Here is a 21,994-nt window from a genome sequence, read left to right as displayed (position 1 = left end):
AAAGTAAATATGCAAAGAGTACATAGCCTTTAGTGATTGTCAAATTGATTTGTCTGATAATATTGATAACATCAGCCAAACACCACCACCCTCAGAACATGCAAAATGTGTGGAATGAATATGCTCTACATTTCACACATTCAGTCTAATTGGTTAATACCTATATGTAATCATTCCTCTCGTACAACCAGTGGGTCCTATCTTCATTTCTATGGATGATAATGCCTGAGAAAGAGTTGTTTATGATGTTGTTTAAATAAACAACATCAAACATATGGACTTGCCTGCCAGGTCACCTGATCTTAATCCCACTGAACATGCTTGGGATATAACTGAAGTCATGTTTACGGTCTCCATGTTCACCCCTAGCCCCTGGAACAACTTCAACAGGTCTTACAGAGAGAATTTTAGAACATTGCACAACAGCAACTTTAAAGGCTCTCTTGGTTAATGCAAAGACGAGCTTGCATTCATGTTCGTGACGGTCATACACGTTACTGGACACTGCTTCACTGTCAAAAACTGACTTGAACTGTAATGTCAAATTTTGCTCCATCAGTGCAGCACATTTTGTTTCACAGGTACATGCTATTAAATATTTGTAAGTCTGTCACTGCTCAGTACCATTTCATTTCATTTCTCATGTGTGCATATGTGAAGATCAAACTGATTTTGTGAATTAATCATACTTGGGAAAATAATTCCTTGTTTAAGGGAATCAAACCAAGGTCTTTCAAATGATGAGCAATAATTTGACCACTAGGCTACTCCACCCCCTTCAGGAAGCCATTTTGTAACACTATCTGCAATAAGATGCTAATTTGCAATCGAACACCTGAAGTGTTTGAATGACTTGAATATGGCTGGGCAGGGTCCACCTGAACATTCTATATAAATGTCAGAAGTAACATGGGTTGCATTCACACACTTCCCTCAAACTTACTTGCACAACTACGGTAATTCTGAAAGGGATTATGTATTCATGGCTTTGATCAAAGCCATGTCAGTTAAAATGCGGTATTTAGGTACCAGTATATTGTAATAATGCAGATAAAGCATTAGTTGAGTAAGGTACAAATACATAAAAAAATGTGAGCGTGAAAACAAAAGGTGAGACTTCATAATGTAAAGAATTGTCTCCCTTCATACACTTTTGTACCTGTTGGCATTTCATCAGTATTGATGTAACAAACAAGGTGAAGAGAGGGGTAAAGTCTCTGTATTACACATGTATTGAAAAAGTGAGTGTACGTGTGTGGCAGTACAAGTGTCAACGTTGCTGGTTTTGTAGTGTAAGCCTTCTGAGAAAACATGCAACACTTTCAAACTTTCAAACACTTAATTCTGACTCCAAGCTAACCAGTACTTGTTTTATTCCCTCCATAACAAAATTCAAGCAGGGTAAGAAGCAGGTGTAAAGATAAATGCTTATGATGTAAGTCACTGGATTGTCTGGTTAGGACTTGGAGGTTGAGAAACAGTTGTCACACAGTTAGAATGTTGCAGTCAACATGAGCAATCAAACTAAACACTGCTGAGGACATGAGATGTCCGTGCCATCAGCCAGAGATTCACATGGTTCAGACTCATTACAAAAACAGACTCGTGAAGATCTGGGGTACAGTACGTCAACCCATGCTTGCCACAAAACGCAACTATGTATGTTGTAAGAGGCAGTTTACGGGATCAGGTGGTGAGGCTCGCTGGCTTGGTTGACATGTCATCAGTTCCCGATTGCACAGATAGATGTTCATGCTGTTGTTCACAGGATCATCTGTTCCAGAAAAACTATTCATCGACATACAGTTGGAATACTGCTGAGTGAGGTGCAAAACTAAAGTCTTTCACTAACTCATTACAACAACAAAGGAACAAGACTTTGATTTTATTCAGCTGTGAAAACAAACATTGAAACATAAAACACAAGTGCAACATAAAATTCTGAGCTTCCCTGCATTTACAATGGACATAACTTAGGAATATCATATTCACAATTCAATGATTTTCATGTATTTGTCAGTTAATTCAAGAGAGACTACAAAACCAACGTAACATCTCAAAGATGTTTCAATATTGCCAAACAGAATAAAAATAAATAAGGACATCCAACTAAAGCAGACAAAATACAGGACATGTATAAAATCACCAGGATATTATCAAATATTACAAAAGCTCAATCACAGATTTTACGTGTGCTTCATTTTCATTTACCATTGATCAGCTATATGAGGTTGCAAGAGTGCTCTCCCTTGCACAACACAGCAGACTGAGAATAATGTCACGTTCTCTTCTTTGGCAAACAATATAGTTGACAAAAAAAAGTTAAATATGTCTACCTGAATAGTGAATACAGGATCATCATTAAATGTGATATCCTTTCTTTCAGAACACTTTGGTAACCACTCACAATTAATCATACACAGAATTCTACAAAAATACCTTTGAACTCCTAACACGTACGACTAATATTTTAACTATCAATACAAGTGCAACTCTCCATAATATGTATTATGAACCATTCTAAATGCACTAAAACCCAAAACTCTCATATTCGCTTTCATATCAACTGAAACTAGCCTTTATTGGAAATATCTTTGTCTGTGTTACAGCACCAAGATCATGCTACAAACTGAAAACTTTGTGAACATTAGTAATATCATCAGTTAGCGTATCACTGAGGAGACCTCCCCAACCCCTCCACCACAATAAGTAAGCATGGCTTTATGCAGCTTTTAGCAATTTTCAAACAATATCACTGCGGGGGACACCAGATATGGGCTTCACACATTGTACCCATTTTGGGAGTCAAACAAGTGTCACTGGCGTGATTGAGTGAACGCTTTAACCACTAAGCTACCCAACCACTCCTCTCCACCACTGAAGGTGGTTACCTGTAATGTTTCAATGTATTTGTTTTGCTAAAGAAAATAACAGCACAACTCAAAAAAAAAGTTTAAAACTCTTTTGCAAATCTCAGAGGTTTAAACTTTTATTGATTTGTGTAAATACATATTTGACATAAAAAGACACTCAGATGAGATTCTGTATTTGATGGAAACTATGTTTAGAATTACACATAAGTATCTGTTAACATGACTTCCAAATAAAAAGTCAGTCAAAATTAATGAGGTCAACATAGCAATTATCAAACACTTCCTTTGTGAGGAAGGGCCCAGAGTGATATATAAGAATTGTCATGAGACAACAAAAACATTATGGCAACCCACTATGATTTGAAGTAACACAGAACAAAAACCCTTTTCACATACATCTTTGCATACATGACGACCAAAGATTAGAAATAGATAAATCAATTTAAAAAAATAATAGGGAACAATATAATGGCACATGAGTTGTGACTAGTTTTATCAGATTTAAATATTGTAATGAACACCAATACTAGTATTCTGTGTTATACTAAGGACATGTTGCTTCTGTTTGTATACCAAGACAAACAGTTTCAACAATTGTTATCAAAATGTTCCCCCACACATTATTCAAGTGGAAGCTAAACGCAATGCTATCATCATAGAAGCTTTGCCCATATATAAAAATCCAGTTTACAAACACTGTCCAAAAAATATTTTCACAAAAAAATGTACATCACCGGTGGAATATAAATAGTGCTGAAGAACAGCAATACATTTATCACTTAGATACAAGCAAACTCACGTTTGATTTCTGTACATTTCAAGTAATAAACCCAAATCTAACACAAGTACATATGCATACAATGCTGTACAGCCAGAAATATTAGAGAAAAAGGATGAAGAACAACTACAGTATTACTATGAAAATGATGGATCACAAACTGATGAAGCTGAATGAACAGGATAAAGAATTATTGGCGTGACTGTTTGGTCACTTGAATGGAGCTGGGTGTATAGGGTGATCAGTTCAAGAGAAGCAGAAGTCATGTTGGTTATGAAGTCTTCACAAACTAAATGTACACAGTTCTATTTCCTTGAGTAACACATTCTATCATTTCTTTATCTAATGACAAAATGCAGCACTGCTTGAACTATTATCAGCTACATGTGTATTCAAGAGTGAGTGAGTGAGTGAGTGAGTGAGTGAGTGAGTGAGTGAGTGAGTGAGTGAATGTTTCAACTGGAGTCATATGATATATGACACATCAGATCCTGTTAGTCACCTCCTTTGGGTGTACATGTATACATAACAAGTGAGGGAGTGTGATTTTATGCTACTTTTTGCTATATACAAGTAATTTCACCACAGGGGGCACTAGAAATGGGCATCACACAGTAAACCCATGAGAGGAATCAATCCTTGATCTTTGGCATTATGAGTTAACGCTTTAACAACTCGGATACCCAAGGACCCTTCCATCATTACGAAGATTTAATAGCAGAAATGATACAGAAATAAGAGTGATCAGTGGATTTCACTCCATAATTTGCTTAGATGATCATGATGACTACACCTTAACATCAGTTTAAGAGAGTCTAAGTACTTAGTTAAGTGGAAGAAAGACCCTTGTCTACCAAGCAAAAATGGTACTATATAATCAGGATGAGTAAGTGAGCATTTTTTGCGGATTTTGGCAATATTCCAGCAATATCACAGCAGGGAACACCAGAAATAGGCTTCACACATTGTACCATTGTGGAGAATCGAACATGGGTCTTTGGCGTGACGAGCGATTGCTGACTCAGGATGAAGGGTAACGTCATCAAATAGGTCATGATTTGTATAATGCTAGAATATGGTGTTGCTGCCATAGCAGAAATAACAGAATGACATAGTGTACAAGTTGATTTTGATTTGAGTACATTGTACTTAGTGCCACTCTGGTTGATCTGAGTACTTGTTTGAACGTTTACACGGACTACATAGAAACACGAACAGGTGATCAGCTGGTGATCAAGGTGACAAAACACTACAATGCTGGTGGTAAAAATAATCTGTCTTTGGTTCTCCAATATTTACATGTTTCCACTACAACCAGTAGTAACACTCAAGTGCCCATCAAAGGAGTCTCTCACACACTTGGTATGTCCGTCTATCAGTTCTCTGTAAACTGAATGAACTACCATCATCAACACAAACAGCACAGCAACAAAAAAATCCAAACTGAAGCTACTGAATGTCCAGAAGGTATGTCTTTAGCAGCCTTGGCACAGGCAGTTCATCCACATTGACAGCTAACCGCCTACCCAAGGCTTTATATATCTGAACTCTTGCAATCTGCTTCAGACTCCTAGGGTTTTCTGACAACTGGTTAAGGAGACTCAAAAAGTCACGGCCATTGACATCTACTGGGTGATACCTGGCCATGGTCTTGGCAGCATTGAGACACTCATAGAGGACAGCATGTTCCATGGTGTTGTAGAAGAGGAGGAGCAGCTCCTGGGCCCGGCCATCAGTAAACATGGACTCTCTCTCCTTCACTTCATGAATGTAGTGGTTCACTGGCTGTGTCCCTTGCTTCTTTAAAAAGATTGAGCTCTGAGAATGACAGATGATTGGCTCAGAGGGATACGGTTCAATGTCTGGGTTGGCCCCCCACTGGAGGAGTGTCTTCAGCCACATGTGAATCACACAGAAATCTTTGGTTGTCTTAGCCAACACTGTTAATCTCACAAATTCAATAAGAGCATTTCCACTACCTCCTTTTGGATAAGGGCATGTCCTTGAGCTCTTATGATTTGCATTTAAACCATACTTCAAGAGAAGACACAAAACTCGATTCGCAAGTTTGGCATATTGAAATTTTGTAGGCTCATGTTCATTTACTTTGTCATCCAACTGTGTAGCATCATACTGAGCCTCATCGTCGAGACTAAAGTACCTCTGGCACACCATTGCTATCAACGTTGCACATGTACCCTGATTCCCGGCAACAAAGTTCAGCTGTGCACCATTCACGAGCAGCACCTCAAATGCCCCAATAACATCATCTGCTTGAGCTATGAGTTCCTCAACAGAATCACAAAGTAGACAGTTCAAAAGCAGCACAAGAGGACTATGACCAAATTGACACTGAAAGTTCGGGTTTGCATTGTGCTGGAACAGTATTTTCATAGCTTGGCCTAGAGCCCAGTAGTTATTCCTGTAGTCATTGATTAAGTAGGTAAATATGGATGTCTGAACACAAGGACATGGGTTCTCAGGGTTACAGGATTTCAAGGCAATATGGAGCATCCTGCTCAGTGCCTGAAGACCGTAGCCATTTAACATGGCAGGATCTGCATTAAAGGAGAGCAGAGTCTCCAAACTGTTGACAACCTGCTGCTGATAGTTCTCCTGCAAGAAGCTCCTCGGCACTTTCCTTAGACTTGGTTTCACGTAATTCCCTCCTGTGTAGGAGATGTGCGAGACTAGCATGTGGAGGGCTGTCTCACCAAGTGTTGTCAAAGCATTGATGTCCTGTTCAATTCCAGTTGTGAGGAGATATTTGGTTGTATCATGGATTGAAAACAGACCATCAATGTTCATCCTGTAAAGTCTGTGCAATGCTGTTTCATGAATCTTTTTGGACACCAGATGCAAGTCTGCTCCACTGTCCACAAGTATCTTCACACACTCCCTACCCCACGGGACAGCTGTGAGCAATGGGGTGTCTCCATCACCATTGTACTCATTAATACACTGTGGGTAATGCTTCAAGAAGTAAGAAATACATCCAGCTGCTCCTTCTTTGCAAGCGAAGTGCAACATATTCACTGGGGAAACTGAAGCAACCTTTGACTTTCTTTTGGCAAAATTTAACATAAGGTCCAAGCATTCTACATGACTTTGACTAATCGCACACTCAATAGCACTATGCTTGTTTCTCTGGCAGTTGTAAATTGGCACTTGTGTAAAACCAAACAAGAAGTTCTGATGTCCAGTTGGCTGATGGGAATCAGGATAGCACATCCCAACAACATCTGCAGGAGCTTCTCCTGACTTCAACAGTATTTCAATGATGCTTTTGTGTCCCAAGAAAGCTGCTATGTGTAATGGTGGACTACAAGAGTACCTGTTGGGACAGTGCTGTTTCCGAAGAACCACCATCACCAAGCCCTTGAAACCCTTGATCACAGCATGCTGCAGGATGTCAAATCCATCTACAGGATCAACAACACACAGAATATCCTCATCTTCAGGCAGTGACTCTATCAGACTGTGGACCTGTTTCAAAGTCCTCGAGTCTGCACTGTTTATCATGAGATCCAAAGCTTGGTAGATCTTTCCTGTTGTATCCTGCGACGGCTTCTTAAGATTCTGACCATATATGAGACTGAGAGGCCAGGCTCCCTTGAAATACTGACACAGAGAGTAGACATAGCTGTATGTGACATCCATGAAGGTCCCCATCCTGTTGCGCTACTGATCACTCACAGAAACATCTGGAAAAAACATAAATATTACTGAGAAATTCTCATGAACACAGCAAAAAATGAACAAAAAAACGAAATAAAACAAGGGTTGTGGATTTCAGGCAACATGTAATGACAGAAAAATCTCACATTTTCTAGAGAATAAGATGCACATTTTCACAGTGTTTTGCACCTGTTTCAAATAATGTGTGCTCACTGTCATTTGAAAATGCATCTCTAACTAACATAAACTGTCACAATACCATGAACACATGGCATACCTAGAGACGAGCATATTTATGATTCATCACATGGAACTATTTCATTCCATAAAATATAGCTAACATTACTGTCCCCAGTTAATGTGCAGACCATATGTACAGAATGTATTGACACACATTACTAGTAACACTACTGGTATTACATATTGATGTTGGAGCAATACAGAATGCTTCATATTACTATATCCTTATGATAAGACAATAAGACGTAACATCTAATACACAGGTCATGTAGTGATGACTGTCAGCTTATAGGGGATGATTTTCTATGACTGAGTAATGATTTGCCACAACTAGGTGAGATTCAGTGTTATGCGATATGCTTAAAATTTGAGTTCAGCTGATTAACACTCATAGTCATACAGCATTCCTTCTAACAACCATGACAGGTGTGTAAACATACAAGGACATGAGGTAGACCAGGACGAATATGTTGATGGCGTCACTATATTTTCTACAGATGTTGTGTGTCAGTTAGCCTGTCATCCAGACATTAAAACAAACATATTAAGAAAGCCTATGCAAGTCTAGAATATGTGGCAAGTCTAGATTTCCGCAGTTTCCGAAAATGAAGAAAGTCTCTGCACTCCCTTTCATGATATTTTATGATTATTTTCTAATGGACATTTTGTTTTCTGCAAAATATGGCACAAGATATTAGTTTGAGTGGGGACAGTAGTTAGCATTCAGCATGTTCAGGCCACTTTACACAACTACAGATCGTTTCCTTGCCACTAACCACACAATAAGAATGACAATTTGATGACAATGCTCATAAAGACTACAAAGTATACATTATACAATTATACACAGGTGAATTCAGTCAATACCTGTTTTTATTGACCTGCGAAAAGCAATATTGACCCAGGATGCAGCATTGACCAAATTTTATAATTTTCATTAAGCAAGTTTCATTACGTAATATTACCAAAAAAACTTCTAAACCCCAAAACATATCTACGTAGTCAAGAAAACTAATTATATTTTCACTACAAACCAATAACACTATGTCAATGATACTGTGACATGCAAACAATGGAATGATGTCATAGCTTGACACCATAAAAACAAGTCAATAAGAGTTTTAGTTAGACTAGCGCTGGAGTCAGTATGCTTTTCTGTCGATGGTCACATGACTACCTCTATGCCTATCAGGTAGCCGGGAAAACATGCTTACATAATAACACTGGATGTATCTAGACAAATGAAAACAAATCTTAAAAAGTCTGCTATTTATTTGTGAAGTGAGATTTGTGTTTTTCTTTAATCAGTTAATATGTGCACATCTTGAACTAGCAGTGATGAAGCTTGTGATTAGGGACAACTACAGTAAACTGCAGCCAGTACAATTTCAATGGGACCACTTTAGTTTGTTATCTTTGTGTTCAATACTGTACTAGGAATCCTTCAAGGAAAATAAAACAAGTACTCTAAAAATAGGCTCTTTGAAAATTATATCATTCGTTCCAGTGTCACTATGGTTTGTGTTTGGGTGGGCACTTATTTTGGGATTTGGACTATTTGACAGAATATTTGGACAACCATCACTCTGAGCAGGCCTCCAGCAGTAGTTACAGCTCAACAAAAACAATATCAGAACAATCTGTCCCACATAAAAATGAACAATCACAAACAAGAGAAGCCACATTCTTAAAACTTACACATTCAAGTCCAATATATCAAATGACAAAATATATAATACAACAATCTAAACAAGCAACATATGTTCTGCCAGTTGTATGTACATTACTTACTGAAGACTGAACCTGAAAACTTACTAAACACTGGCAATAGCCCAGCAACAACAGCTGTGAGACCTCAACCTTGCTCTCCTCCTCTAGTACACCACACACAGTGGAGAACACACTCACACACACTGTGTGAAGACTGATAATCCACCAAGCTGATAACTCTTGTATGTGACTACATGCAAGGTGGCAGATACTGACTGACACCTGGCCAGGAGTTATGCCACTGTCACAGATAACATTCAGGTTGGATTAGTGACTGTTTACACCCATGATGTTGACACAGGACTCACTATGCTGTAATGCCATTCAACATCAGACCAGCTTACAGTTTTGTATGGTTTATTTGGAATTGAACATTGGCTTGTATCATTGCTTTTATAGATGATGTAATGAGTTGTCATGCTCCTTGGCACAGTATTGGAGCTACAACATGACTTCTCATCTTATTGTGGATACATGCCTCCATTTCAGTGACATCATAACCGTGTCCAAGAATGTACTGAATTTCTAACATTAAAACTGTCCAAAATGGCTGAGAATGAGGATACATGACTTATACACTAGAGCTGCAGCTTGGTCTTATTGTGTACATAACCAAGAAATAATGATTCCACGTAAACATTACTTCCTTACAGACTTGTCCAAGTCTCACAAAGCCTATGTGTACAGGTACAATACTTACAACCCAAATTACACCACAAATAATCTAGGACTTCAAGCCATTATCATTAAGTTATCATTGCAACTTATGGTTTACAGGTGCAACTTATGGTTTACATGTGCAACATATGGTTTACATGTGCAACTTGTGGTTTACAGGTGCAACTTGTGGTTTACTGATGCAAAACACTTGCCACCTAACATGTGGAGGTTGTCTGTAGCTACTTACAATCGCACTGTGAAGATTTCAGACAGTGAGACTCAGTGTACTTGTTGACATGAATAGAACACTGCAGTGACCTGAGAGATAAGAGCAGATCATATCAGAATAGCTTCCTGTGTTTGTAAGCAGGGAGAAGAGTGTTGTCACAAACATATCAGTACTCTGGAAGTTTCAAGGTCAGAGGCCATCCCCAGTACCCCAGCCGTAAGAAGCTGCAAGATACCTAACACATCCCCTGATGTCTTCCAGCCTGACAACACTGATCTACACAATAAAGCATACACTTGCTGACACCAGCATAGAAAAACCCTCACAACAAACAAATGCCTGATGCTTATAAAAAGCCTTCATATAGTTAATCTGGTACACAGCCTAAAGTTTACCACAAGTATCACCCACATGGACAATGTTGGTGAAGGACAAGCAGTTATATTTGTCCAACTTTCTGACAACAGGAAATCCAGGCCTTGGTCCCCAGTGCTCACTCCCCATGTGTGTGTCCAGTGTCCAAGAACTAGATATAGCTCTAATCTCAACCCTTTCAGTGGCTTTTCAGACCACAGTTCAAGGCATACTTTACATATTGTCTGTGACACACTGATTGCCTTACAGGAGCATACAGAGCATACACATCGTATCACTTCTGGTAGAATTTGTCACTATGAATTATCTCATAGCTACATCAGTGGTATTTTATAACAAGTTTCACATGGTAACAAAGAACGCCAGGAGACATTTGTTTCTTGTGCCTATTTTAACAACATGTGAAACTTGTCTTAAAATACCATTGATGTAGCTTAACTAAACTTAACTAACTAGTGCTAAATTCGACTAGAATTGACACTACATGTATACTGGTGAGAGGCAGTCAACATGTTAAACCTATTCTGTGAGTATTTGTGACATTTCAGAGTAAACAGGGATCATATGAAATATTAAAGTTTGACTAAGTAAGTTTAGTTTTACACCTCTTTTAGCAATATTCCAGCAATATCACAGCCAGGGACACCCAAAATGGGCCTCACACATTATACCCCTCTGAGAAATCAAATCCAAATCTTTGGAATGATGAGCTAATGCTTTCAACATAACCACTGGGTTACACCACCGCCCCTTAAAAATAATAGCTTCCAATGGTCACTACGGGGTAAATTCCTTTTGTAATACTTTCTCAATATTAAATATTTGGTCTTCAAGACATGAAATAATGAGTTATGATTAAAATAAACATAAAAAAAACAATATTTATGATGCATCTGATTTTACACAGACGTTTCCAATAATTCTTCTTTGCTGAAAAGGACAGCAGATGGTATTAGAGGATAGATCGTATCCCATAAAATGAAACACGGTTATGAGTATTTTGTTACTTGTGTGCATCAGGTCTAGTTTTGTTTACTAGATGGTTTAAAATGACAGGTTGAAGATGAAAAATACATATGCCCAAGTGGCGTCCCAGGGGCTAACAAACATCCTTTGCAATTTGCTGTTTTCATTTGTTATCATAATAATGAAGATGGAAGTATTATCGAGTAAAAGGATCTCATCTTTGTTGATCACTCTATACTTATACTATCAACTGCGCATACGTTTCTGTATACAGTACCCAAAACAAGGTCAAAATACGGAAGCATAAACGGAACCTTACACAGACAACCAGTCCATATTTCCCAAACCCAAACCCAAACCATACACAGTTGTTCCCATTTAAATGACTGCAAATAGTATTGTGCTGAGCTCCTTGAAATATTTGTTACCGCGTATGGTCGTTTCATATAGAGCGCAACCACATGCATCTAATACAACTGTATGGCAGTTCCAGTCAAGAAAACAACACACTGCGGACTTGAATCGTCCAAGGGTATGCTTCTGTATTCCGATTTTGGCAAGGGTACTTTTCTGTATACAGAAACATAGATGCGGTACATATCTAGGGTACCTGTGGTACATATTTAGGGTGCCGTGCCAACAATGACCCCTTCTGCATATAACAATGCATCTTAAACATCAATAACTTCCAGGTGTCTCTACTGGATAAATGACAGCCAGTGAACAACCTGATGTCAGCTTGCTAGGCATGCAAAATTCACAGTAAAGCATGAAGAAATCTAGGTGTTCTGTAACAAGAACAAGATTTTCATGACAAAATTCCTCACAGCCATACAACAGTATCGGTAACAAAGATAACATGAAAGGCTGATCGATCAATTTAAAAAGAGGACAAAGTCACTGGTTGTTCTTGTAACTTTACTGGCATTCAATTTCCAACATTGGCATTCCTGCAACATTTGTGAGTCAAGGCAACTGGTAAGGCACACTCACATACTATCACAAAAACATGTGGTTATATCGAACTGTCTAGAAACGAAAATGGATTAAGCGTCTTATCTGCTTGAAATTCAAAAGTCATATAATTACTTTCTGACACAATTAGTAAATTAAAATCCATGGTGATTGAGTGTAACATTTCTACAAACTGAAAATGTGTTAATTAATTCATGTTTCAGTTTACTGAATGCAACAGATATACCAGCTAGCGACCAGTTATCGCCATTGTAAATTGGTTTTTAACAATTTGCTCCAATTTTTCTTTGCAGAATGAAATAAAATTTGTTTTGATGATAGATCAGCTATTCACCGATGTTTTCTGCTTGTTTACAGTTGCTGATCGTGTTTCTCAGAAACGCGGTCAACAGGGAGCGTGGTAGTGTATATTGTGCTTTCTCAACAACTAACAAGACCAATTATAGCCATTTCTGATTTTTTTATGTCATTCACCTAATTTGACATAAACATGGTAATGAAACTATTGTGCTTCAAACCTTGACATTTTGAAGAAATTTCATAATTGAAATTTGTTCTTAAAAAAATAGAAATTTAAAAGAACAAAACTCGCTCTCATTGAATCTTGACGGATGCTGATATAAACTGATGATATGGACATGTCACCGCCGGGTTGAAATTATGAAAGTTGACAGTTCCAGTAGTAGTTTGTAATTTTCGCAATGTTAGTTTTCTAGGGGAAAAACAAAAAGACAAAGGTGAAAATTGACAGTTATATTTTGTCAATATTGTCAGCATGGTGTCTGTCGAGTCCATAAAACAGAGATGGAAATTTGGGTCAGTTCAAAGTTAAGTTATTGAATAGGTATGATCAGACAAATAAAAACCTGCACTTTTTATGGACAGAATTGTCAAGTCATAGATTCACAACACAGCCTGGATGATTTTCATTCAATTCTCATCATTTATGACATTTCAAGTCAACACATTAATGGTCACGTGATATACCTCCAACATGTTTGGGTCTCATCTTCAGTGGGATTTATATTTATAACATGTACAACGTAAAATACTCACAATAATTTTAGCCCTTGTAACCAATCGTTTTTTGCATGTTTCTATGTGTGAAATACTACGGAAGTACAAGTAACGTAGTCTGCCCGAGCGCTATGTACAGCCTGGTGTTGGCATAACTGGTACGCCGCAATAACTGGTCGCTAGCCAGTAGACAAGTAATATCCTTGTATATACATTTCTCCTTATGAATGCAGTTTATTTGATGCATCAATTTCAATTTTACACAAATGTGCAAAAAATAAAGAGAGTTCAAACATAAATGTTATGCATCAATTTGTCACTGCATCATATGATTAGGCAATCATAAACTTAAGTACAAAAATAAAGACAGTCAAACCATCCAACACTCATTGCATCTTCGTTTTTGTATCACCCAGTGTTTTCATATCTAATCAATGGCTAAGATCGCAGGACTCACCCGTCAAATGCATTTTACTACTCACTGAGACCATATAATAGATAATCATATACTACAGTCTCTGCTGCTCTGAAATCAAAAGAAATACGACGGATCGGTACGCGACCCTTTAACATCTTGAATCAAAACGAAGTGTCACGCGTTCTCGTGGTCGCGTCGTCGACTGTTCTGGATCAAGATATCTGCCCATCGTTTAATCATATTGTTCCTAAAAGTGGATAATGTGCATTTATACAACCAAGAATACCCGTAACATTTTATTACTGCAGGTACAAAAAATATTCCGGATGTGGCAATCCGGGGTTAGGTTATTCTGGCCACATGGCTGTGGAAGACAAACTACATCTTACCCGACAGCTATACAGCAAAAACACATCCCAGTAATGTGATTTACTCCGTCCACACGTGCAGACATACCCGGGGGCTGCTGTCAATAATAAATCTCGGTATTCATTCTCATGTATGGTTAAACTCATTGAACGACCTTCACCTTGTGCTCGTGTGTGTTGACGATCATAGCGAGACTGGGAAGCGGGGTCAAACTATGGAAGCCCGCCGGGGTTAAATTCGTCAGACGTTATTTTATACGCTTCAATAGTAGTATGTAATGATTGTGACTCCCTGGAGCGGGAGCATGCGATGTTGATTTTTTTAACAACACCATTGACAAATAGAACAGATAGTGTAAATATCTAAATAAAAACTAAGGCTAAATAGCTGAGTATGTACTGATACGAAACTATGAATACCGATTTAAGTCAAAGTTCAAATTTGGCGAAGAATCACCATTACTTCGTCCAAACCATTGACACTAATATCAGAATTCACGTATATTATGTTAAGAACAATCTAAAATCAAAACTGCAAGGCAAGATAGACCAACCTCCATGTGTTTAAACACGATCGACAATTAAGGTACAAAACAGCGATATTTTATATATCACACTAACGTTTCGGGAATTCATATCACAAATTGTCATTATTGTCATTAACTGTCAACATAACTCTTCAACATTCTTCTGCACTAACACAACACTAGTGCGTGATCGTCACGTGGTCACGGATTGTAGACTGAATGCTATAAGAGAGCCGGGAACTAACAGCGTCAAATTATATCACATCGGTGCTACAGTAGAAAATCACATGTACATTTTCCTCATACGATGTCCACCCACTAAGTTAGTCCTGTGCAGTAGTCAAGATTTACAATGGGGTTGCATTAATACGATGGATCACAGCACATACAAACAATTATGTACGTTTTGTGGAACAAATCAGAATAATAACCACGATAGCAATATTCTGAATTCAAAATAGACCCAAACTCAGTTTTCGTACAGTTCTGTACGTATTGGACTAAGACATTTTGATAGTAACAAATAAACTCATGAAAAGGAGTCCCAGTGTGTCGGAAGATACCTGGGGAAATTTCGACTTGCTTCTTTTAAGGCATGTGGTTTCAGAGGTGGATACAACTTTTTGAGAAAGAGGGGTGCACACTAATGTGAAAAGTGAGTGCACACTTCATTTTCACCCGAGCTTCAATAATTTCCGGAAAATTGGGAGAGGGGTGGGTGCGCACCCCTGCACACGCACGCACACTCTCTGGATCTGCCTATGGGTTTAGGGACTCTGAGACAGACTTTGTCCACATATGCGTGGGAACTAACGTGTGTGCTTAGTAAAATGTTGACAGGATTTGTATGCTGTGATTTAAATCATTATTTCAGATGGATCATACCATTTGTAGGTATACCATGGAGGTGAAGTGTGAACAAGTAGAAGAGTATCTTAGATGGCTAGGTTTGTGTGCTGGTTATCAAGTGCCTGACTCTGATAGTATGGGTTCGAATCCCGAATGGAACTCAACCCATCAGATTCCTGGAATCTATATTTACTGGGAAAATGTGTTTTGTAAAGCCAGCTATACATATAAGCAGTATTCTATACAAATCAAGATGCCCCAGTAATTGCCCCATGTATTTCTCCATGTTCTGTGTATCACGTACGATATTTGAACACAGCAGACTACACTCAAGGGAATCTAGCCGACAGCACGGCAGGGTGAGAATTCGACGGCATGAGCTGAAAAACACTTGCCACCGGTGTCACATGTAGGTTGAACTGATGCATATGTAGGGCATGTTTAGCTTGTTATGTGCATGTTTTGAGTCACTTGTCACAACAGACTAAGTGAAACCGGACAGCACCATTCCCTTCTCATCGGTTGTCTACCCGAGTGAGTGAGTGAGTATGCGTGCGTTAAACTGCGCCACTGTGAGATGAGATGGTACTGCGGACTATGTGTTTGCGTGTGTTTGGGTGTGCATGAACAACGACGTTTATTAACTTCGTAACGTGATACAAAATAGGTTTATTGACATGCTTGTCTATCAGTGGACGTGATGGATGACGCTAAACTGATTATTTTATGTAATTAGAAATACTGTAGTTACGCATGGCAGAGTAGCCATACTCTTCCTATAAGGTATCAGCGAATGTGTTGTAAAATGCCGTTACACTCTCCAGCTTCGAAGCCGGGTCTTAGGCTTGACATAGGCTGTCTCACGGCCTGTGAGTGGTGGTCAAGGTCTATGCAGAAAAGAATTTGGGATGTTGCGTTTTAATGGCACGTGTGTCTTTGCGATCTAGTACTTACTGACAACCTGACAACCTCCCATGACAACATTCTACAAGCTAACGGCCTTCGTGTGTCCAACTGGGTGGGTACAATATGTGAAGCCCATTGTCTGGTGTCCCCCGCCGTGATATTGTTGGAATATTGCTAAAAGCGGCGTAAAACTAAACTCACTCACTCATTCACTCACTCACTCACTCCAGCTGAGCTTTCCTACTGCCCAGCCCTCCCCTCAGTGCTAAAGTCCTTAAGGAGGTTCTTCAGTCGGTATTTCCCATATGTCTGGGGCTAATTTTAAATCTAAGGGTGGGCTTATTCGTTACTATCAAAATGATAATTTTATATATATTTAAAGACTATTTGTGGCAGAGTCAACTGTGTATACAGCAACTATTGGAAATATAATAAACATGTGAATCTTTTAAGTTGTGTCAGTGTTAAGTGTGTCATAATATTATTTTGATGAGGTATACAATCTCATTAATTAGCCTAAATCTAATCATGTTATCAATTATTTTATACTCAACATTTTATACCATAAAAGCGTAGAGTTCAACTGTCTTGATATGGTAAAACAAATCTATCAAACAGGGTGTCTGGCATGACTAGAAGTCACCAATCGTTAAATGAAGGAAATCCCTGCATTGTTGGCGGCTTTTAATACAGTCAAAAGAATAACAGTAAACCGAGTATTACGCTTTAGTTGGGAAGTACCACCTCACGCCCATCTTCCAGTGGACGAATGACACAGTAGATAGCTTTAAGGCTGCATATCATTTACCAGGCTAGGGGAACAAACATTGAGAAACACCACAACCGTAGTGAACCCTGAAAAAAGACATTTGAAAAAGCGGGGGGTAATTGAAATGGCTTTGTATGAATCATGCTTTGATGTCACAATAGATCACCATGACATTTAGCATGTGCTAAGACAGTGGAGTATTCATACCATATATGCAATTGTCCCATAGTACCATCCTGTCACCCTCTTGACAGGTGTCCCAGTTTACGGTAGGTACGCAGTGCAGGCTTTATTCTCAGTGTGACTCAGTCGTCCTCAGCCGTGATGAAGTCCTCCCGTGCACCTCGAGGACACTAGAGTGATCACACGTCCAGCACGCCATGACACATTGGCTGACAGAGTGGCCGCTATAAGAACCTTATCACAACACTCGCCTATACCTGTACACCGTCAAGAGGGACGTGTGTTGACGTGTCTGCATGTTTGATTGCTGGAGAGTCTCGTACTAATCACCCCCTGAACATTTGACGTAATGTAGACCTTGGTTCTTAAGAGTCTTAATGCGAATAGCTCCTGAAAGGAACTTGCTCATATTCACCTTTACAGATTATTAGAGAATGTAAATGTTTGATTTTAAGGGCGCTTTGAACAACGTTCCGGCTTTATTACTGCGTGTCGGCTGAATGGGTAGAAACGTGATGCTGGCCTCGATATGAATGATCGCTTTGTTGAAACCTGTGTGTGAGTACGGATGGGGTACAAACAAAATTTTATACGTAAGGGGTAAAAAGCGGGATTCGAACCCATGATAACATAATCTTTTATCAACACGTTCACTATATGTTTGAGTAACCAACTAACCGCAGAATATATTACTTTCTTCTATTTATGTGTGTCATCAATCCTGCACTCCGGTTATGCCATAAATCCCATCATGATCAGGGCACACACTCACACATAAAGGGTTCCAAGCCACTCTAATGCTCTTATCCGTTATAGTTCTGCCGTGTGACACAAACGTAGCTGAAGTTATTGGAGTGTATTTAGGAAACGAGCGTTATGGTTTAACATCCCTACTGAGGGAAATCCCGAGATACATGTTTTACATTTTTCCAATGTATATACGGCATATTTGTCAATAAACACACACATACACACACACACACACACACACACACACACACAGAGAGAGAGAGAGAGAGAGAGAGGGAGAAACCTAATTGCACGAGACACATTCCAGATGCACTGATTCTATTGCAAAGGGTAATGAAAGATATGTGCTTTTGAATTATTTAGATGTGCTATTCAGAAGTTTATCCACTCAAAATTTGACATGCACCTTGGTGCAGATTAGACATAACTAGGTTGCATTTTTTAAAGGTCACATGCAACAAAAAAATCAAACATAATTAAAACACATTTATCACTTATTCATGACATATATTATACATTGCTGCTTTTAAAAAACAAATATACAAAATAATAAGCTACAATCGCGATTCAAAAGTGCAATATTTTGTACTTGGGCTTACTTCCCCCGAAACGAAGCCCTCGGAAGACCGAACCCAGTCATAGCGGTGGATGTGCACACAAGTGTAACGACGGCTTCCGATTGGCTGTTTCATTTGCTGATATGCTGAGGGTTCATTGTGTGTACAGAAAGATCCGATTGATGGGCATTTTAGAAGTATAGCGAGTCACAAGAAAGTAAGATTCTTTATGGATAACAACTTCTCTTTGTGCACTTGATGCGTTGTTTCAGTATGAATTCATATACTGTTGTCAAACAAAATCACATACGTACACTAAAAGAAGTCGTTATCCATGAAGAATGTATATAGAGCTGTTGGGTTTTGAAAATACATGTTCTCTGAATTTGCGCTCGATCCAATCAAAAATCATCTCGTTAGAGATGGTAAACTACTGCGTGGCTGGAATCGGTCATTCGTCCAAGTACAAAGCAGGACTTGAAACTGACAAAAGTTTGCACCAGTTTCCGTCAGATCCAGTCATCCGAATAAAATGAATGTAGTTTGTTTGCAACCCACAGTCATAAAAAAATGTCATGTGTATCACACGTACCTAATTACATAATGTGGCAGACACGGGACTCGGGTGCACGAGTCATAAATCAACTTATTTTCTTTAAGGATGAAGATTTTATGGATATCAACTTCTTTATATGAGAACACAACGTTTCGGAGTTAATGCTTACTCCTTCATCAGGTGATTGAGAATGGGGTACAGAGCTATATTTATATGTACAGGTAAAACACTAACAAAGTAACAAGTGGAATGACTTAACGAAAGCTGGAAGCCAGTATAAACAAGCGCTGATTGGAACCCGACAGTTATGATAACAATGATAGAAGCCAATGGTAATACATTACAGATGATGGGATATGTTTACATAACACAGGCAGTGGATTAAGGACGATGTACATGATTGGGGATAAGGATGGAAGCCAATGGTGGATGATGTTTACATAACACATGATTGGGGATTAAGGATGATGTACGTGACTACATGAGGGTTGATGGGCATGTTTACATGGGGGTTGATGATGTACAAACACAAGTAGATAAGGATGTACACGGGTAGATTGGCTATACATGAATTACATAGATAGATGAGATTAATTTATCAATAAGTCCCAGGCACTTGGTAGGTACACTCCTTGGTCACGGTTGATTGCTGGTTTCTGTCTCCGGATCTCGATGGCTTCTTGCAGTTTCCTTTGGCGCCAGTTGTTGTTGTTGGTAGATACACTACAACTCCTGCCACCATCCTCAGATCAAGCAAGCTATCATCGCCACCCTGACCAGACGTGCCAAAGCCCTCTGCCATCCTGATGCCCTAAACAATGAACTGGACCACCTCAGAAAGACATTCACCACACTAAACGGTTACCCTTCCCAGCTCGTCACAGCCACCATCAACAAGACCCTCAAGGACCGAGAACCCCGCCTCAAGCCTTCTCCATCACCCATCAGAGTAACCATACCCTACCTGGGCCCCATCAGTCATCAAATATCACGCCTCATCAAGACCAAAGCCAGCATCGATGTCACCTTCTCCAGTGGCAAGACCATCAAGACCTACCTAAAAGCCAACGGTAAAGGACCCAGCTGTGAACACCCTAACCCGAGAGGATGCATCTACCAGATCCCTTGCAACTGTGGCGACCTATACATTGGAGAAACGCTGAGACCAATCAACACCAGAATGAAGGAACACCAGACCTCTGTCAGCAAACTCGACCAGAAATCGGCCATCTCTGAACACATTCTCAAGAACCCTGGACATTCAATCCGATGGGAGGACACTAGGATACTATCTACCAACAACAACAACTGGCGCCAAAGGAAACTGCAAAAAGCCATCGAGATCCGGAGACAGAAACCAGCAATCAACCGTGACCAAGGAGTGTACCTACCAAGTGCCTGGGACTTATTGATAAATTAATCTCATCTATTTATGTAATTCATGTATAGCCAATCTACCCGTGTACATCCTTATCTACTTGTGTTTGTACATCATCAACCCCCATGTAAACATGCCCATCAACCCTCATGTAGCAGGGATACTCTATAACAGGGATTGGTCACTCGCTTGCTTTCCTTACCATTTGTACTAATTAACGTGTGCCTCGTCATGCTCCACTGCACACGTCGACTTGGTTTGTTCTCAGCGCAAATCGGCTGCGCTTAACAGTATTTCAACCAGTTTACTGTCGGAAACTATCGGCATCTCCCGGAGTAATACCCGGTAAATTGGAGTAGGCTCCCCTGAATGTTGTCACAAGAAGCTGGTTACACTTCCTGTCGCCGAATGATGCATGTGTGGATTAATGAGAGGACTTGAGAATGTGTTTACACATTGCCTTGTTCAAAGACTCTCTGTTTATGTGACAATTTTGATACAGTGTTCGAAACGATCGCCAGCCCAGAGGCCCAGCGTCGGTTGTTAATGTATCAGGCCAACAGTTTCAGTTATCTGCAGGCCCTTGTGGTCTTCTGTCAATTAGATCTCATTTCTTTTCAACTAGCATCTTGCCCATAATTTGTATTAATGTTCAGGAATTATCCTTGATCCCTCATGTTAGGATAACTTCCAGTTTCACTTCATAGTATTGTATACTCAGTGCCGCATAGGAATGTCAGCAGTCTATAACTAATGTAAACTTCTCTGTGCTCCATACACTTCACTGATGGATTTTGTAGGGACTGTGAAACTCTCTACAATGAAGACTATTTTGTTTTTATTGGTTTGATTTCAACAAAATGGGTATGCAGACTTTAAAGACTGCAAGTGGCAGCAAGCCCTGATGGCCAAATGGCAAACTAAAGGTTATTATGTTATTATATGTATTTGAAATGATCTGTTACACAATTAAAATGTCTCATTATGTTTCAGTGGTTTTCTGTTTGTGTGGAATGCTTAGGCTGCATAAAAATATGTTTCTCAGGCACATTCTTTTCAGAAGTGACGAGTAAGACTTTGATTTTTAATTTTTGATAGAAAAAATGTGACGAGGGAGGAACACATTTTTATTTCTTTTTCCTTCAGGAATACAGTTTGGAAAGTTAAGCACA

General features: G+C 39.2%; 1 protein-coding gene across 1 annotated transcript; it reads right to left on the bottom strand.

Annotated features, from left to right (window-relative positions):
- Positions 1-1,869: 1,869 nt before the first annotated feature.
- Positions 1,870-14,526, bottom strand: LOC137286999 (uncharacterized). Its single transcript, XM_067819075.1, has 2 exons — positions 14,369-14,526; positions 1,870-7,355 (listed from the first exon to the last, which is right to left on the bottom strand). The coding sequence occupies exon 2, from the start codon at positions 7,321-7,323 to the stop codon at positions 5,101-5,103; it is 2,223 nt and encodes a 740-aa protein (XP_067675176.1). The 5' UTR covers positions 7,324-7,355; positions 14,369-14,526; the 3' UTR covers positions 1,870-5,100.
- Positions 14,527-21,994: the final 7,468 nt, after the last annotated feature.

This window comes from Haliotis asinina, chromosome 6, assembly GCF_037392515.1.
Source record: "Haliotis asinina isolate JCU_RB_2024 chromosome 6, JCU_Hal_asi_v2, whole genome shotgun sequence".
Taxonomy (NCBI): Eukaryota; Metazoa; Mollusca; class Gastropoda; order Lepetellida; family Haliotidae; genus Haliotis; species Haliotis asinina.
Note: the sequence above shows the minus strand (reverse complement) of the source record. Positions and strands in the feature narration are given on the sequence as shown.